A 17,731-nucleotide genomic window follows, 5' to 3' on the forward strand; every position below is an offset into this window, starting at 1 on the left:
GAACCATTATGACCTGCAATAGGATGATTATCACTATGTTTTTGTTTTTTTGAGACTGAGTCTCGCTCTGTCGCCCAGGCTGGAGTGCAGTGGAGCAATCTTGGCTCACTACAAGCTTTGCCTCCTGGGTTCACACCATTCTCCTGCCTCAGCCTCCCGAGTAGCTGGGACTACAGGCGCCCGCCACCACACCCAGCTAATTTTTTGTATATTTAGTAAAGACGGGGTTTCACCGTGTTAGCCAGGATGGTCTCGATCTCCTGACCTTGTGATCTGCCCACCTCGGCCTCCCAAAGTGCTGGGATTACAGGAGTGTGTCACCGCGCCCGGCAATCACTATATTATTTTTAAAAAGGCCTACAATGTAATGAAAATCATAGAACAGTAAAAGCCTTCCTTACCTGATGAGACCTTGTTCTACTAATGAAAGTGGTTGATTTTTTTTCAAGTAGAGAATCATAAAAGAAGATAATCTTTTTAACAAGAAGCATATGAAGAATATTCATTAGCTATTTCTTATGGGCATTTTCTTTCAGTACGGGTCTGCTGGCTGGATTTGTCATTACTGCACTGTCTATAATTTTCAGTTTCGGCCGGGTGTGGTGGCTCACACCTATAATCCCAGCACTTTGGGAGGCCGAGGTGGGTAGATCACTTGAGGCTAGGAGTTCAAGACGAGCTTGGACAACATGGTAAAACCCCATCTCTACTAAAAATACAAAAATTAGCTGGGCATTGTGGCATATGCCTGTAGTCCCAGCTACTTGGGAGGGTGAGGCATGAGAGTCCCTTGAACCCAGGAGGCAGAGGCTGCATGAGCCAAGACTGCACCACTGCACTCCAGCCTGGGCAAAAGAGTGAGATTCTGTCTTAAAAAAAAAAAAAAAAAAGGCCGGGCGCGGTGGCTCACGATTGTAATCCCAGCACTTTGGGAGGCCGAGGCGGGCGGATCACGAGATCAGGAGATCGAGACCACGGTGAAACCCCGTCTCTACTAAAAAATACAAAAAATTAGCCGGGCGTGGTGGCGGGTGTCTGTAGGAGAATGGCGTGAACCCAGGAGTCGGAGCTTGCAGTGAGCCGAGATCGCGCCACTGCACTCCAGCTTGGGCGACAGAGCGAGACTCCGTCTCAAAAAAAAAAAAAAAAAAAAAATCAGTTTCAATTTCTTTACAGTGTTGAAAGTACTCAGAAACCTGCAAAGCACTCTGAGTTCAGAATTCTCCTAAATTTTCAGCACCCTGTCATCTTTTTCCATTGTTTCACCTACATCTAATGCAATTTTTTAAGAAACTCACTTTTACACTTTTATTCAGTTTTTAAAAACATATTTTGTTCTCTTTTTTTTTTTTTTTTTGTTTTTTGAGATGGAGTCTCGCTCTGTCATCCAAGCTAGAGTGCAGTGGCACGATGTCGGCTCACAGTAACCTCCGCCTCCTGGGTCAAGCGATTCTCCCTGCCTCAGCCTCCTGAGTAGCTGAGATTACAGGTGCCTGCCACCACACCCAGCTAATTTTTATATATTTTTTTTAGTAGAGAAGGGGTTTCACCATGTTGGCCAGGCTGGTCTTGAACTCCTGACCTCAGGTGATCCGCCCGCCTCAGCCTCCCAAAGTGCTGGGATTACAGGCATGAGCCACTGCGCCCAGCCAATGTAGCATTTTATAAGAGGAAAAAACCTTAGAAATCCTGATTATTCTTGCCCAATTCCTTCATTTTATATTTGAAGAAACTAAAATTCAGAAAGGTATGATGGATGGCTTATCCAGAATTACAAAGCTAAATTCTACATAGTTAGAATTTAAACCTATTGTGTTTTGACTCTTGATCTAATGGATTCTTTTACACAGTAGTTTCTATGTTAAAGTTCTGCTCTTCAGAACAAACTCCATTCTGTGGTAGGCAGGTTTGCATGCATTAAACTATTCATCCAGTAGTTACTGAGTACTACCGGATATAAGATACTATGAGAATATCCATAACCAGGCTTCTCTACAAGCATACACACCCTCAATCCTTCATCATGAAGAATGATGACTACTATGGATAAGAGTGTGTATTGAGGTAACTGTTAGAATACAAGAGAATGTTTAAATATGGAGGACATAACTTTAAGGACTCATCTAAATTATATTTACCATAAAATATTTCAGTACATACATTCCACAATACTATAGCTCATGCTTTAAGAAGACATCTGAAATGGGTGAAGAAAAAATCAATCGTTAGTACATTAGGATACTTCTCCTTAGTAAAGATGGAGAATGATCGGACTTTGTATTTCTTTTTCTGAGACGTGGTCTTGCTCTGTCACCGAGGCTGGAGTGCAGTGGTGTGATCACAGCTCACTGCAACCTCCACTTCCGGGGCTCAAGCATTCTTCCCACCTCAGCCTCCCGAGGAGCTGGGACTACAGGCATGCCACCATGCCCAGCTAATTTTTGTATTTTTAGTAGAGTCTGGGTTTTTCCATGTTGGCCACGCTGGTCTCAAACTCTTGGACTCCAGTGATCCGCTCACCTCAGCCTCCCAAAGTGCTAGGATTATAGGGGTGAGCCACCATGCCCGGCCTACTTTGCAATACTTTTTTTTTTTTTTTTTTTTTTTTGAGACAGAGTCTTGCTCTGTCGCCAGGCTGGAGTGCAGTGGTGCAATCTTGGATCACTGAAACCTCTGCCTCCTGGGTTCAAGCGATCCCCCTGCCTCAGTCTCCCGAGTAGCAGGGACTACAGGGGCGCACCACCATGCCCAGCTAATTTTTTGTATTTTTAGTACAGACGGGGTTTCACCATGTTGGCCAGGATGGTCTCGATCTCTTGACTTCGTGATCCGCCCGCCTCAGCCTCCCAAAGTGCTGGGATTACAGGCATGTGCCACCTTACCCGGCCTGCATTACTTTTATAATAAAAATAGCTCCTTAAAGCTCGCCTCTAAAAAACCCATTACACAAAGCAGTAAAAAGACCAAATGATGTCACTAGTTTGCAATTTCTTTATTTAATTAATATTTCCTGAGCACCTACAATGTATTTAGCACTAAGCTAGGCATTAAGGGAAATTGCTTTAAAGATAAAATTTGAAACAGTAAGACATACAGAATTAGCTGCTGATAAACATATTTGTCTAGTTAACAAATACAGTAATATAGCCTAGACAAAATACACAAAGGATTCTTGCTCAGTTATTCTGAAGGGTCAAATAGATGAGTCCTTATCATTTTAGAGATTAAAAACCAATGTAAAAATGTTGGATGCCCTTTATAGGTTTACCGAGATTTAGAGAAGATGATTGAAAAAATAAAAAATAAATAATATTTTGAAGAAATGAGAAACTGAACTGGTAGTCTGTTGAATTTCATTTACTAACTCAAAATATTTAAATGACTACTGAGGGTAAGCCACTGCTCTAGACAGGAATATCTCAAATAGCAATAGCAGCAACAAAAAAGTGTTAAAAATGAGACACTTCAGTTGCCACAGCCAAAGTACATGGAAATCCAGGCAACTCTATGCTTTCCTTTACTCTGTACTTTCCTTTCCTTGTGGCTCTTGCCACAGACCCGTTTTGGGAACACTAAATTAAATGTATCGGTGTTACATTACACGAGTATTTGTATTTTAACACAAACACTCTGCATTTACTGCATGCAATTTTATCCTTTAGTGAAATTCTAAACTAATCTGTTTAAATTCCTATAGTCTCACAGGTGAAACCTAGGTCTTCTGTTTTTCTCAGATAGATTTCCCCTGCTTTCCCATCAGTGAAATCTTTTCCCCTAAAACCCATGTAGGAACTAAGTGATGGTCTCAAGATGCAGGCGCCACAGGTAAAAGGACCAGACGTCACTAATATCTCTACAGTAGTAACATCATACATTTCTACACACTTTAAAGTTTGCAAACAGTTCTAAGGACTAGATAGTAGTCCTTAGTTATCTCTGCTGTTGAGACGAGAAAGTTGATGTAGGGAGAGGTTACAAGTCAGAAAGTAAACTGATATAACTCAAAGTGCAGTTTTCCTTTATGAAGCCACCTCTCTGTAACAGACTGTTATCTTAGGAATAAAAAAATCACATAAGGAAGTAAAAAAAAAAAAAAAAAAAAGGAATAAAAAATCGTGTAACAGGCCGATTTTTTTAAAAATCACAATTATGTTGTTAAATGAGCAAATAGTTTCTCTCTCTCTCTCTCTCTCTATATATATATATATAAACATACACATATAAAATATAGTTGCTATGCAAAAAACCCATAGAATGTACAATGCAAAGAACGGACCCTAACATAAACTATAGATTTGGGGGTAATAATTACATGTCAGTGTAGATTAATCAATTGTAACAAATGTACCACTCTGGTGGAGAAAGTTGATAGAGGGGTGTGCTATGCATATGTGGGGGCAAGGCATATATATGAAATCTCTGTACCTTCCACTCAATTTTGCTGTGAACCTAAAACTGTTCTAAAAAATAAGGTCTATAAAAGGGAATATAAAGTATTTAAGAATATATAGTAAGATAATAGTTGTATTAATAATAGTTGTATACTTTTTCTTATACCTTGCCTTCCCCAACTTTTTGAAATAGTGCTAAATGGAATACTTTTAAAATAAAGGAAAATATTCCTGTGGGTGCTATTTTAAAGTGAAGGTCATAGTATGAAGCTAAAAAAAAAATAACAACAATAATAATGGTTAACAGTTACTGAGTACTTACACTCTGCAAGGCATTGTTCTAAGCACTTTATATGTATGTCCTCATTTAAATCCTCACAACTTAATGAAGTAGACATTATTATCCTTGCATGCAGATAAGAAAAATAAGATACCAATGGTCAGGCTGTAATTCAATAAATACTCACTGAATACCACACTGTACAGCAGGCACTTTTGTATATATTATCTCATTACATCTTTCAACAATCTCATCCATTAAACTTAACCTGACTGCTTTCCTATAATCTCTCAATTTTTCTTTCTTTCTTGAGGTCAAGTTTTCAGGCCTTGTTAATTAGCAAGATTTAGTTTCGAAATATGCATTTAGGCCAGGAGTGGTGGCTCACACCTGTAATCCCAGCACTTTGGGAGGCCAAGGTGGGTGGATCATCTGAGGTCAGGAGTTCGAGACCAGCCTGGCCAACATGGTGAAACCCGTCTCTACACGTGCCTGTAATCCTAGCTACTTGGGAGGCTGAGGCAGGAGAATCATTTGAAACCCGAGGCAGAGGTTGTAGGAGATCGTGCAGCTGCACTCCAACCTGGGTGACAGAGCAAGACTCCATCTCAAAAAAACAAAAAAAAGAAAGAAATATGCATTTAGCTAAAAGATAGGAGTTTTAATATATAATAAAGATGCTATGAAAGAAAATACAAATGCAAAATATAGTAAGATGCAATCAAGTTTTGGAAAAATGTAAAACAATTATTTTGAATTCCTGTCCAGTCCTGTGTAACAGGGTAACAAATGAAGAGTGTATACCCAGAAAAGAAAAACAAAGGAAAAACATTTTCCCATAATTGCGTCTTCTATTGTCAGGAAAACCAGAAAAATACAACCACGGGATTTGTGTTCTTTCCTCTTTACCAAGATTAAGAACCAGTGATCAAGAAAAGGAAGTTGTTGGTTGCTAACTGGATACTTTGGGAAGACCCAGGTCAATGGCGATAAACACATCCTGCTGAATTTTATTCCTTAGTCATTTAGCTAAATTAACACACCTATGGTAATCCTCAGTTCACTCTGCTAGTTTCTCTGACATCTGGCAACCAGTCTTCACTTCCAATTAATCGCAATATCTCATTAATTCCCACAATGTAATCTTTACTCTATCAACAAAGCTGTATATAAAATCTAATCACTTCAAAACGACCCTTTCCAATATTACCAGGGCTCTCACATTATATCTGACTAGACTATTTGGGAAAAATAATGTAGAGATTAAATATTTACTAAAAGAACCTGATGGTACAAGCTTGATATCGCTGAAATATTATTGGGTTAGCAATCAGAAAATTTGGGTTACAGTGCTGACAAACTGGACAATAAAACAATAGGACTATCTTTTCATTTTACCAAATCTCAATTTCCTTACTGTTAGAAAAAGAGGGTTGACTAGATCAATCATTTTCAGACCCTTAAAGCCTTTAATAACTTTTATTTTTTAATTTTTAAAATAAATTTCTATTCTTTTTTTTTTGAGACAGAGTCTTACTCTGTCGCCCAGGCTGGAGTGCAGTGGTGTGGTCTCAGCTCACTGCAACCTCCACCACCTCCCGAGTTCAAGCAATTCTCTTCCTTAGCCTCCCAAGTAGCTGGGATTATAGGCACCTGCCACCATGCCCGGATGATTTTCTATTTTTAGTACAGACAGGGTTTCACCATCTTGGCCAGGCTGGTCTTGAACTTCTGACCTCGTGATCCACCTGCCTTGGCCTCCCAAAGTCCTGGGATTACAGGTGTGAGCCACTGTGCTCGGCCCATCGTTTTTTGTTGTTGTTGTTGTGTTTTTTTTTTTTTTTTGCACACAATTCACAGAGATTAACAGAAGCCTTTTGAAAAATAAAATGTGATGTATAAAAGCCCAACACAGAAAACAAATAAAATAGGGTAGAAAACTGAAGCTCCTTTCTGGGTCCTTCTTAACACATATCTTCTAAAGTAGAAATAAAAATTCTGAAAGATAAGCACATCAAATCTGCACTAGAGTAATGTCACTTCCTTTGTAATGATGAATGAATATTTTCCGTCTTAGGTTGATCAAAGGCCCTCTTTGTAATAAAGGTCTTTTATGCTGGGGTCAGGGGATTAAGTGACAATCTCTTTCTCTCCCTCTCACTTCCTCCTTCCTTTCCTCTTTCTCCCATATCTTTCCAATGAAAATGTCCCTAGATCTCTTTTAGCTCCTTCTTTGAGGATCAATCAGGAGAATATTCTGAATTTTAGCTTAGTGCAGAAAGACAAAATGTTTTATTTTTTGAAAATCTCATAATGGAGGGCATAACCCCAGTCACACTGTGAAGAGTGTCTAAAACTCAGAATAAACTACAATCTTACTGGTTTGAAGAACCAAAAAGCAAGGTTCAGGAAAACCACAGCTACTGAAAATAGAGAAAGAATCCTGGAAAACAGAGAGACAACAAAAAAGGAGCCTCAAATTTTGCATATAAACTCTGCCCCCAAATCTCTGCTTAATTTTTTTTTTTTTTTTTTTTTTTGAGACAGAATCTTGCCCTGTCACCCAGGCTGGAGTGCGGTGGCGCAGTCTTAGCTCACTGCAACCTCCGCCTCCCAGGTTCAAGCAATTCTCATGCCTCAGCCTCCTGAGTAGTTGGGATTATAGACGTGCACCACAATGCCTGGCTAATTTTTGTATGTTTAGTAGAGACAGGGTTTCACCATGTTGGCAAGGTTGGTCTCGAACTCCTGACCTCAAGTGATCTACCCGCCTTGGCCTCCCAAAATGCTGGGATTACAGGCATGAGCCACCGCACCTGGGTCTGCTTAATTCTTAAACTACGTGCAAGGCAGCCTATAAGCAGCCCAGTTAAGACTAAAATAACTGACCTGAAACTTCAGCTGCCATCTACCACAAAGGAGAGTTTGGAGTTTGAGTGCTGCTATGGTCTGAATGTTTGTGTCCCTTACAAATTCATATGTTGAATCCAAACTACCAAAGTGTTAGAAGGTGGGAACTTTGGGAGTTGATTAGGTCATGAGGGCTCTGCCCTCTTTAATGAGATTGTCCTTTTAAAAAAAAGGTCCCGAAGAGCTGCCCTGTGCCTTCCACCATGTGAGGATGCAGACAGAAGGCACTCTCTATGAACCAGGCAGGAAACAGGCCCTCACCAGACACTGAATTTGCCTTGATTTTGGACTTCTCAGCTTCTGGAAGAGTAAGAAATAAATTTCTATTGTATATAGTATTTTGTTATAGTAGCCCTAATGGACCAAGACAAATGCCAGGTTAACTGCCAGCCTAAACAAAAATATCAACACTTCTTTCAAAGAATAAAAGAATCCAGAATATCTTCAACCTATCATTTACATTATCCAGGATATGATTCAAAATTACTAGATACATCAAGAAACTGGAAAATATACTGTTACTTAAGAGAACAGGCTGGGCGAGGGGGCTCATGCCTGTAATCCCAACACTTTGGGAGGCCAAGACAGGTGGAACACCCGAGGTCAGGTGTTTGAGACCAGCCAGCCTGACCAACATGGTGAAACTTGGTCTCTACTAAAAATACAAAATTAGCCAGGCATGGTAGTGGGCACTTGTAATCTCAGCTACTCAGAAGGCTGAGACAGGAGAATCACTTGAACTGGGAGGTGGAGGTTGCAGTGAGCTGAGATCATGCCACTGCACTACAGCCTGGGCGATAAGAGCAAGACTCCATCTCAAAAAAAAAAAAAAAAAGAGAACAGGCAATGGAGTCCAAATTCCAAATGTCGGAATTAGCACACAAGGTTTTTTTGTTTTGTTTTTGAGACAGAGTCTCGCTCTGCCGCCCAGGCATGAATGCAAAGGCACGATCACAGCTTGCCTCAAACCTGACCTCTAGGGCTCAAGCAATCCTCCCACTTAAGCCCCCATAACCCAGCAGCTGGGACTACAGATACATGCTACTGTGCCCGCCTAATTTTTGTATTTTTTGTAGAGATGAGATTTTGCCCTGTTATCCAGGCTGGTCTTGAACTCTTGGGCTCTTGGTCTTGAACTCCTGCCTCAGCTTCCTAAATGCTGAACAGGCATGAGCCACCACACCAGCCCAGCAGACAAGGTTTTTAAAGCAGCTAAATAGTTAGGGACATAAAATATGGCTCATAATATATTAACAAACAAGAAATCTCAGGAAGGATGCCAAATAAAGCAACAATTCTGAAACTGAAAAATATGATACCTAAAATTCAAAAATCATTGGGTAGGCTTAGGGTTAACACAGATTAGAAGAGTCTGTGAACTTGAAGACAGATCAACAAAAATTATCTCATCTGAAGAACAGAAAAAAAAAGATAAAAAAAAATTCAACATAGCTTCAGTGTCCTGTTGGACAATACCCAAAACGACTAATACATAAGCAACTGGTGTTCCAGAAGAAGAAGAGAGAGAGAATGAGGCAGAAAACAGTTAAAGAAATAATGATTGAAATTTCCCTACATTTAATGAAAACCATAAGTCCTAGCAGGAAAAACTGAAAAAAAAAAAAAAAATACTCTGGGCACATCATAGTCAAATTTCTGAAAACCAGTCTCAAAGAGAAAATCTGAAAGTAGCTAGAGAAAAGTGACATTACTTATGAGGACACAAAGACATGAAGAACTTTTCAGAAACAATGGAGGCCAGAAAATAGTGGAAAGGCATTTAAAATGCTTAAAGGTTAAAACAAACAAAAAAGCCAAACCAGAATTCTATGTCCAGTGAAAATATCCTTCAAGAATGAAGATAAAATAAAGATATTTTCAGATAAATGAAGATTAAGAGAATTTGTCACCAGGAGACTTGCACTATAAGAAGCACAAGAAAGAAAAATGAAATTCCTTAATGCTATACCGTGAGGTAAAGATTCAGGCAATCCTTCTCAGTGACAAGCTTCACTTCCTGTTACAGCCCACCAACAGCTCTAGATTCAGTAGTCCCTATATCCATTACAAACGTTCATGCCTCCATGTTTCCTATGCCAAGAACACTTAAGATTGGAAAGCTGCCAGGCATTCAGCACTTTGGGAGGCCACGGCGGGCAGATCACTTGAGGCCAGGAGTTTGAGACAAGCCTGGCCAACATGGTGAAACCCTGTTTCTACTAAAAATACAAAAATTAGCTGGGTGTGGTGGCATGCACCTGTAATCCCAGCTACTCAGGAAACTGAGGTGGGCGAATTGCTTGAACCTGGGAGGTGAAGGTTGCAGTCAGCCGTGATTGCATCACTGCACTCCAGCCGGAGCAAAAGAACGAGACTCTGTCTCCAAAACAAACAAACAACAACAAAACAACCGAAAAACCAGGCCTATTTCTTTGCCAATGGCATTCATGGGAAAATCATGGTACGGTCTACAATTTGAGTTTCTGAAAGCCTCATATTCTGACTATTCATTTCACAGGCATCCATAGAGTCAATTCTTATGTAACCTAAGATCTTAAAAAGCAAATAAAACAACAACATGTAACCTAAGATCTTAAAAAGCAAATAAAACAACAACATGTGGAAATAGCAGGCTAATAAGGATTTTAGTTCAAAGGAAGAAGCATATATTCCAGGTAACACTTCAAATGCTGTTAAGGCATTTCAGACTGGATATATTAATATGTTCATAATTCTCTTGTGCATAAGCTAACAGTGAGTAATAGGTAGAGAAACAATTTACAATTAATAAAACAAAAAGTATAAAAGTAGGTGACTTCTGTGATTTTTCCAAACTCTAAGTATTTCAGACTATTTTTGTTTTCAGAATTTAAGTAATAAAATTATCTGCCCAAGATGACTATCACTCAGGATGCTGCAATAAGTAGTTAGAATTCAACTGGGATCTTGGCGAAGACAACTATATACAAAAGAATAGATCCTTCAAATACAACAGTTTTACATTAGCTATTAGTCCTTATAGACTTTTTTTCTCATGCGTATCATGCAGAGAGAAGGTACTCTCTATGAACCAGGCAGGAAACAGGCCCTCACTAGACACTGAATTTGCACAGACCTGGACAAGTGGAAATAAAAAGTGTAAGTATATATCCTCCTTAACTGAAAACAAACACATGAATTTTTTTCTGTTTTTTGCTGCCCATCGCTTCCTCTTTTTTGTATTCAACAAGCATGTTTCAGTAGGCTGTACCAGTCTAGGATCTGCAGATTTTCTTATTTTAACTTAATAGCATATACCGTACACTCCAGTTCTCCACAAAGCCTAAAATATTTGCTATCTAGACCTTTACAGAAACAGTTTGCTGATCCGCACTGAAAATGAGCTTTGCATTCCTGATAAAATCAACTGATATACAACTGATCATATTTTTAGAAATAATTAAAAGGAGCGTAAAGACCAGCTTGAGTTGAACTTCCTAAATAATTTTTTTTTTTTTGAGACAGGGTCTGGCTCTATTGCCCAGCCTGGAGTGCAATCTCGGCCCACCACAACCTCCACCTCCCGGGCTCAAGCAATCTTCCCACCTCAGACTCCCAAGTAGCTGGGACTACAGGCATGCACCACTAAACCCAGTTAAATTTTTGCATTTTTTGTAGAGATGGGGTTTCACCATGATTCCCAGGCTGGTCTTGAACTCCTGGGCTCAAGCTATCTGTTCGCCTTGGCCTCCCAAAGTGCTGGGATTACAGGTGTGAGCCACTGTCCCTGGCTCTAAATGATAATTCTTAATAACATTTATTTCATTTTGAAAACTCTACAGTTTTAGATGGTGACTTTTCAGTGCATCTAAAATTACTATTCATCCATCACAAGTAAAGTAACAAAATCTGCCTGAAATTAAAACAGAATGGGGCCGGGCATGGTGGCTCATGCCTGTAATCCCAGAAATTTGGGAGGCCCAGGTGGGTGGATCACCTGAGGTCAGGAATTCGAGACCAGCCTGGCCAACACGGCGAAACCCTGCCTCTATTAAAAATATAAAAGGTTAGCCAGGCATGGTGGTGGGTGCCTGTAATCCCAGCTTCTTGGGAGGCTGAGGCAGGAGAATCACTTGAACCTGGGAGGTGGAGGTTGCAGTGAGCCAAGATCGAGCTACTGCACTCCAGCCTGGGTGACAGAGCGAGATTCTGTCTCAAAATAACAACAACAAAAACAACAACAAACTCAGAGTTGCTCTTTGTTGCTTAAAGTGAAATATATACATTGTGGTTTTTATTTTTTACTTATTTATTTTTTTGAGACAGAGTCTCACTCTGTTGCCCAGGCTGGAGTGCAGTGGTGTGATCTTGGCTCCCTGCAATCTCCGCCTCCAGATTCACACCATTCTTCTGCCTCAGTCTCCCGAGTAGCTGGGACTACAGGTGCCCACCACCACGCCCAACTAATTGTTTTTGTATTTTTTTAGCAGAGACGGAGTTTCACTGTGTTAGCCAGGATGGTCTCGATCTCCTGACCTTAGGATCCGCCCGCCTCGGCCTCCCAAAGTGCTGGGATTACAGGCGTGAGCCACCGTGCCTGGCCTGTTATGTCGTGTTTTATTAAGATGTCAACCTAAGCCACAATTTTAAAATTTCAGACTTAACAAATTAAAGACCAACATTCCACAGAGATCAAAGGATCTGTGCTAAACCAAAAGAGATCTGTGTTGTCATTACCTTAGCTTTCACTAGGATAAACTCCTGCTATGGTTTGAATGTGTCCCCGAAAAGTTCATGTGGTGGAAATGTAATCCCTCTGCCCTCATGAATAGATTAATGTCATTATCACGGGAGTGGGTTCCTTATCACGAGTGGCTTTGCTATAAGTGAGTTCTCTCTGGTTCTCGTTCTTGCCCTCTCACCACGTGATGTCCTCCACCACGTTATGATGTAGCAGGAAGGCCCTCAGTAGATGCCAGCACCATGCTCTTGGCCTTCCTGCAGAACTGTGAGCTAAATTGTCTTTATAAATTAGCCAGGCTGTGGTATACTGTTACAGCAACAGAAAATGGGCTAAGGCAGCTCTATTACAGAGACCATTTCAAAAATTTAAGTATATACCTCAGCTAAGCAAGAGTACAACTTATTGGTGGACATAATCATTTAGCTATTCAACAAACACCTCAAACTCAACATGTCTTCCAACCAACATACTCTTCCTTCTTCTATTCTCAGCCTCTTAGTGAAACTAGTCCCCATTTGGTCACCAAAATAAAAAGCCTGAAAGTCATCTTAGTTTTTCCTTTCTCCTTCACATTAAATCAATAACTAAGTTCAGCTGGTTTCCCCTTCTATTTATTTCTCAATCTTGTCCCATTCTTTTCATCCCTCTTTTCACTGTTATAGTTTATAACATAATGATTTTTTGCTAGACTATTATAATAGTCTTTCGATGTTTCTGTATTTTAGTCATGTTCCTCCTATAGCTAACCTTCACAATGCAGTAAGTGCCAGAAAATATGTGCCAGAAAAGGAAGTCTTGAAACTTGATTGCATTTAAAAGGAAGAAGAGGGAGGGATTCAGAAATAAGGAAAAACAGAAGCAAAAAGTACATCTGAGTGAGTTTAACATGAAAACTATTAAGCAAGCCAGAATGGGCAAAGTGCTGTATTTATGGGGATGTGATGGGATATGAATTGGGAAAAAATATTAAACAATACAATGACAAAGATCTTGGTGAGCCATGAACTGTCATTTGATTTCCCATTGATTCTCACATTCCAGGGTGATAATGGTTTGAATCTGTGTCCCCATCCAAATCTCACGTCAAATTGTGTGGTTTAGCACCATCCCCCTTGGTACTGTTCTTGTGATAGTGAGTGAGTTCTCATGAGATCTGGTTGTTTAAAAGTGTGTAATACCTCTCACCTCTCTCTCTTGTTCCTACTCTGGCCATGTGACATGTCTGCTCCCCTTCTGCATTCTGCCATGATTCTAAGTTTGCTGAGGACTCCCCAGAAGTTGAGCAGATGCTAGCATCATGCTTCCTGTACAACCTACAGAGCCATAAGCCAATTAAACCTCTTTTCTTTATAAATTACCCAGTCTCAGGTATTTTTTTATAGCAGTGCAAGAACAAACTAATACACAGGGCAAACAAAAATCTTCTGCCACAGACAGTATTCAGAAGGAGGGGAGAAAAAGAGAATCATTTCTGTAACAAATACTGAAAATTTTATGTTCCTATTTACTGCATGTGCAAACCTTTCCACTACAAAGCCTGCCAAACAACAGTATGTTCAGAAACTGAATAATGCCCTAAAATAAAGAATTGTTCAGCCAGAGACCTTAATTATCCCCCCCACCTTTTTTTTTTTTTTTGGAGACAGGGTCTCGCTCTGCTGCCCAGGCTAAAGTCCAGTGATGTAATCAAGTCTCACTGCAAGCTCAAATTCCCAGGCTTTTGTGACGTTCCCACCTTGGCCTCTAGGGTAGCTGGGACTACAGGCACATGCCACCATACCCAGCTAATTTTTAAATTTTTTGTAGAGATGGAATCTCACAATGTTGCCTAGGCTGGTCTCAAATTCCCGAGCTCGGGTGATCCTCACGCCTCAGCCTACCAAATTGCTGGAATTACAGGCATGAGCCACGGCACCCAGCCACCTTTTCACTTTCATAGTCCCATCTCTAAAGCCACTTCATTCTCTAAACCTTTCTGCCTGAACCCTTCCCCACTAATCGAATGTTATAGCTCTCTTCTGGGCCTTCATAACCCTTTTACTCCTTAGTTCTCACTCTTTTTCACTATGAATGTCAAATCACCAAGTTGGCCAAATGTAAATTCTATAACCTAAACTTTATCTCAACTGTGAATAACCTAAAATTACCACTTTGTTAAACTTACTTGTGCTCCTGAGCTGCTAAATGGTGCTGGTATATAATGAAGAAATGGTACTGGGAAGACCAAACCCACTCTCTACTTTTGTAGCTTTAGACAGTTGTAATAAAGAAGGAGCCTGAGAGCTCTAAGAATGGGATGTGGAATCCATGTTTGGTTTTATTACTACTTCTCATCCCTAAGGATCAGTCATCTAAACCTACAGCCATTTAAAATGGCTTTTGGAAGATACACTGAAATTCTAAAATGAGCAGCTGAAAGAACTCAGGAACAATGGGTAAACATTTCTAGCATTATAAAAGTAAAAGTTAATTGGTATGACAGCAAGGAAAAATATACATATTAAATGGTAGATGTGATCACTCACCTGTCGAATCGACATAGTACAGAGAATATACAGGAAAATGAAGGAACAGTCTGTGGTGTCATCTCCCAGCAGATTTCGATGAGACAGTCCTTGGATGTAAGAAAGAGGGGTAAAAGGAAGCTTTGCCACCACTCTACCATCAAATCTAAAAGAAAAAAAAAATACAAAGAATTGTTATCTTTGGAAGACTGACAACTTTCTTACTTCCAAAGAAGAATCTGGGACAGAAATAGAGCTTTAAGTCTCTGATCTCTGAAAAACAAAGAGAGGGTGACATGCTAAAAATACACATGAACCTGATGTACTGTGATGTAAGGAAGAGCCTAGATTATTCTCATCAATCTTTTCCTAAATTAATCGTTCTCAATTCTTTTGGTATCAAGACCCCTTTATATACAGATAAATTATTTAGGACCCTAAAAACTTTGTGTTTATGTAGCTTATAGTTATTAATATTTGTTGTATTAGAAATTAAAAATGAGAAATGTTTAATATTTATTTTTTTGAGACAGTCTTGCTGTGTCGCCCAGGCTGGAGTGTAGTGGCACAATCTTGGCTCATTGCAACCTTTGCCTCCCGGGTTCAAGCGATATAAAATCTTTTATATCTTTATATATGTTATTTAATTATATGAAGTTGAACATGCATGAGACCTTAAACCAGCAACAAATCTGAAAAAACTTCTGATAATTCCTTTATTTTTTTTTTGAGATGGAGTCTCACTCTGTCACCCAGGCCAGAGTGCAGTGGCGCCATCTCAGCGCACTGCAACCTCTGCCTCCTGATTCAAGCGATTCTCCTGCCTCAGCCTCCCGAGTAGCTGGGATTACAGGTGTACACCACCACACCCAGCTAATTTTTGTATTTCACGATGTTGGCCTTGATGGTCTCGATGTCTTGACCTCATGAACCGCCTGCCTCAGCCTCCTAAAGTGCTACATGAATAGAAGCTTGTTACAAGGAACAGAAATTGGTGTCTAGCATAATAAATTAAAAAATTGGGAAGAGAAGAAGGAAGATGCAAAGAGAGAGATGATTTACAATAGGTGGATTATTTCTTTAAGTGCACTTACTCTGTGACTCCACAGGGCAGGACCACTGCTCACAAGTACAGATATGGGGAGGCATATTTTGGCCCAGTAAAAGGAATTATTTTCAAACTCTAAAAACTACTCAATAAAAGTACTAGTTATCTCAGAAACCACTAAGCTCCTCATTGTTGGAAATAAAGGATGACAAATTATCTGCTAGAGACATTAGTGATGAGCTTTCTGTATTAGGAGAGAAGTTATGTGTTAAATGACTTTTAAGATCTCTTTCAGGCTGGGCGCAGTGGCTCACACCTGTAATTCCAGCACTTTGGGAGGCCGAGGCAGGTGGATCACCTGAGGTCAGGAGTTCGAGACCAGCTGACCAACATGGAGAAACCCTGTCTCTACTAAAAATACAAAATTAGCCGGGCATGGTGGCGCATGCATGTAATCCCAGCTACTCGGGAGGCTGAGGCAGGAGAATCACTTGAACCCAGGAGGCGGAGGTTGTGGTGAGCCGAGATCGTGCCATTGCACTCTATCCTGGGCAACAAGAGCAAAACCCCGTCTCAAAGAAAAAAAAAATCTCCTTCAATTCTAAAATCCTGTTATTTCAACTTTATGTAAATGATTCAGGAAGAGATGCCAAAAAGAACAAAGAGAAGTAAGTAGCTATATCTAGTCCTTTTTCTGGCAATCTGGGATTTCAAGTCCTTCCCTTCTTAGTCTAACCTTAGATTTTTTTCCTTAAAGCATCTGCCAGCTGTTAACAAATTTTAAGAGTGTAAGGGATATTATTTTTGTTTGTTTCACACAGGGTCTCGCTCTGTCATTCAGGCTGGAATGCAGTGGTGCAATCATGGCTCACTGTAGCCTTGACCTCCTGGGCTCAAAGAATCCTCCTGCCTCAGCCTCCCAGGAAGGTGAGATTACAGAGGTATATCACCATGCCTGGCTAATCTTTTTTTTTTTTTCTGTAGAGCTGTGGTCTTCCTATGTTGCTCAGGCAGGTTTCAAACTCCTGGCTTCAAGTGATCTTCCTGCCTCAGCCTCCCAAATTGCTGGGATTATAGGAATGAGCCACCACTCCTGGCTTACACAATCTTTTAGTATCCCTTATAGTCTTGGCCAGGCGTGGTGGCTCATGTCTCATAATCCCAGCACTTTGAGAGGCCGAGGTGGGAGGATCACTTGAAGCCATGAGTTCAAGGCCAGCCTGGGCAACATGGCGAAATCCTATCTCTACCAAAAAAAAAAAAAAAAAATTAGCCAGCTGTCGTGGTGCATGTCTGTAGTCCCAGCTACTCAGGAGGCTGATGTGGGGGGATCACTTGAGCCCAGCAGGTTGAGGCTGCAGTGAATAGTGATCACACCACTGTACTCCAGCCTGGGTGACAGAGCAAAATCTGGTCTCAAAAACAGATGATCAAAGTTAAACTTGGAGAAATTATGTTAAAGACTGAATAACTTTTGTTCAATATAATCAAAACATGTATTAGACTTTTAATTTCATATGCCAGTTTATAAAAACAGATATACAGCCTTTAACTTCTAGGTGCTGACAATCTAAGACACAGTATTTTTTTAAATGTACAGGGTACAAAGACCAGAACAAAAACATGAATACAGCATTAATACTGGTAAAATGTATTATGCGAACCTCCACTAGTTTGGGAAAACAAAATAAGCAAATAAAAAGCTATTGTTTGCCAGTGTTCTGAATAAGAAAGTTGCTGAAAATAATATACATAAAAACAAAAAAATAAGGCCGGGAACGGTGGCTCACGCCTGTAATCCCAGCACTTTGGGAGGCCGAGGCGGGTGGATCACGAGGTCAGGAGTTCGAAACCAGCCTGGCCAATATGGTGGAA

At 40.2% G+C, this 17,731-nt stretch overlaps 1 protein-coding gene across 1 annotated transcript in view; it reads right to left on the reverse strand.

Moving 5' to 3' along the window:
• TMCO1 (transmembrane and coiled-coil domains 1) overlaps positions 1-17,731 on the reverse strand; it is a 43,565-nt gene that overhangs the window by 1,269 nt on the left and 24,565 nt on the right. Inside the window, exon 6 of the mRNA XM_063625043.1 lies at positions 14,830-14,974. Coding sequence (XP_063481113.1) covers positions 14,830-14,974 — 145 coding nt within the window. The remainder of the gene's footprint in view (positions 1-14,829; positions 14,975-17,731) is intronic.

The sequence above is a fragment of the Symphalangus syndactylus genome, chromosome 12 (assembly GCF_028878055.3).
Source record: "Symphalangus syndactylus isolate Jambi chromosome 12, NHGRI_mSymSyn1-v2.1_pri, whole genome shotgun sequence".
Lineage (NCBI taxonomy): Eukaryota > Metazoa > Chordata > Mammalia > Primates > Hylobatidae > Symphalangus > Symphalangus syndactylus.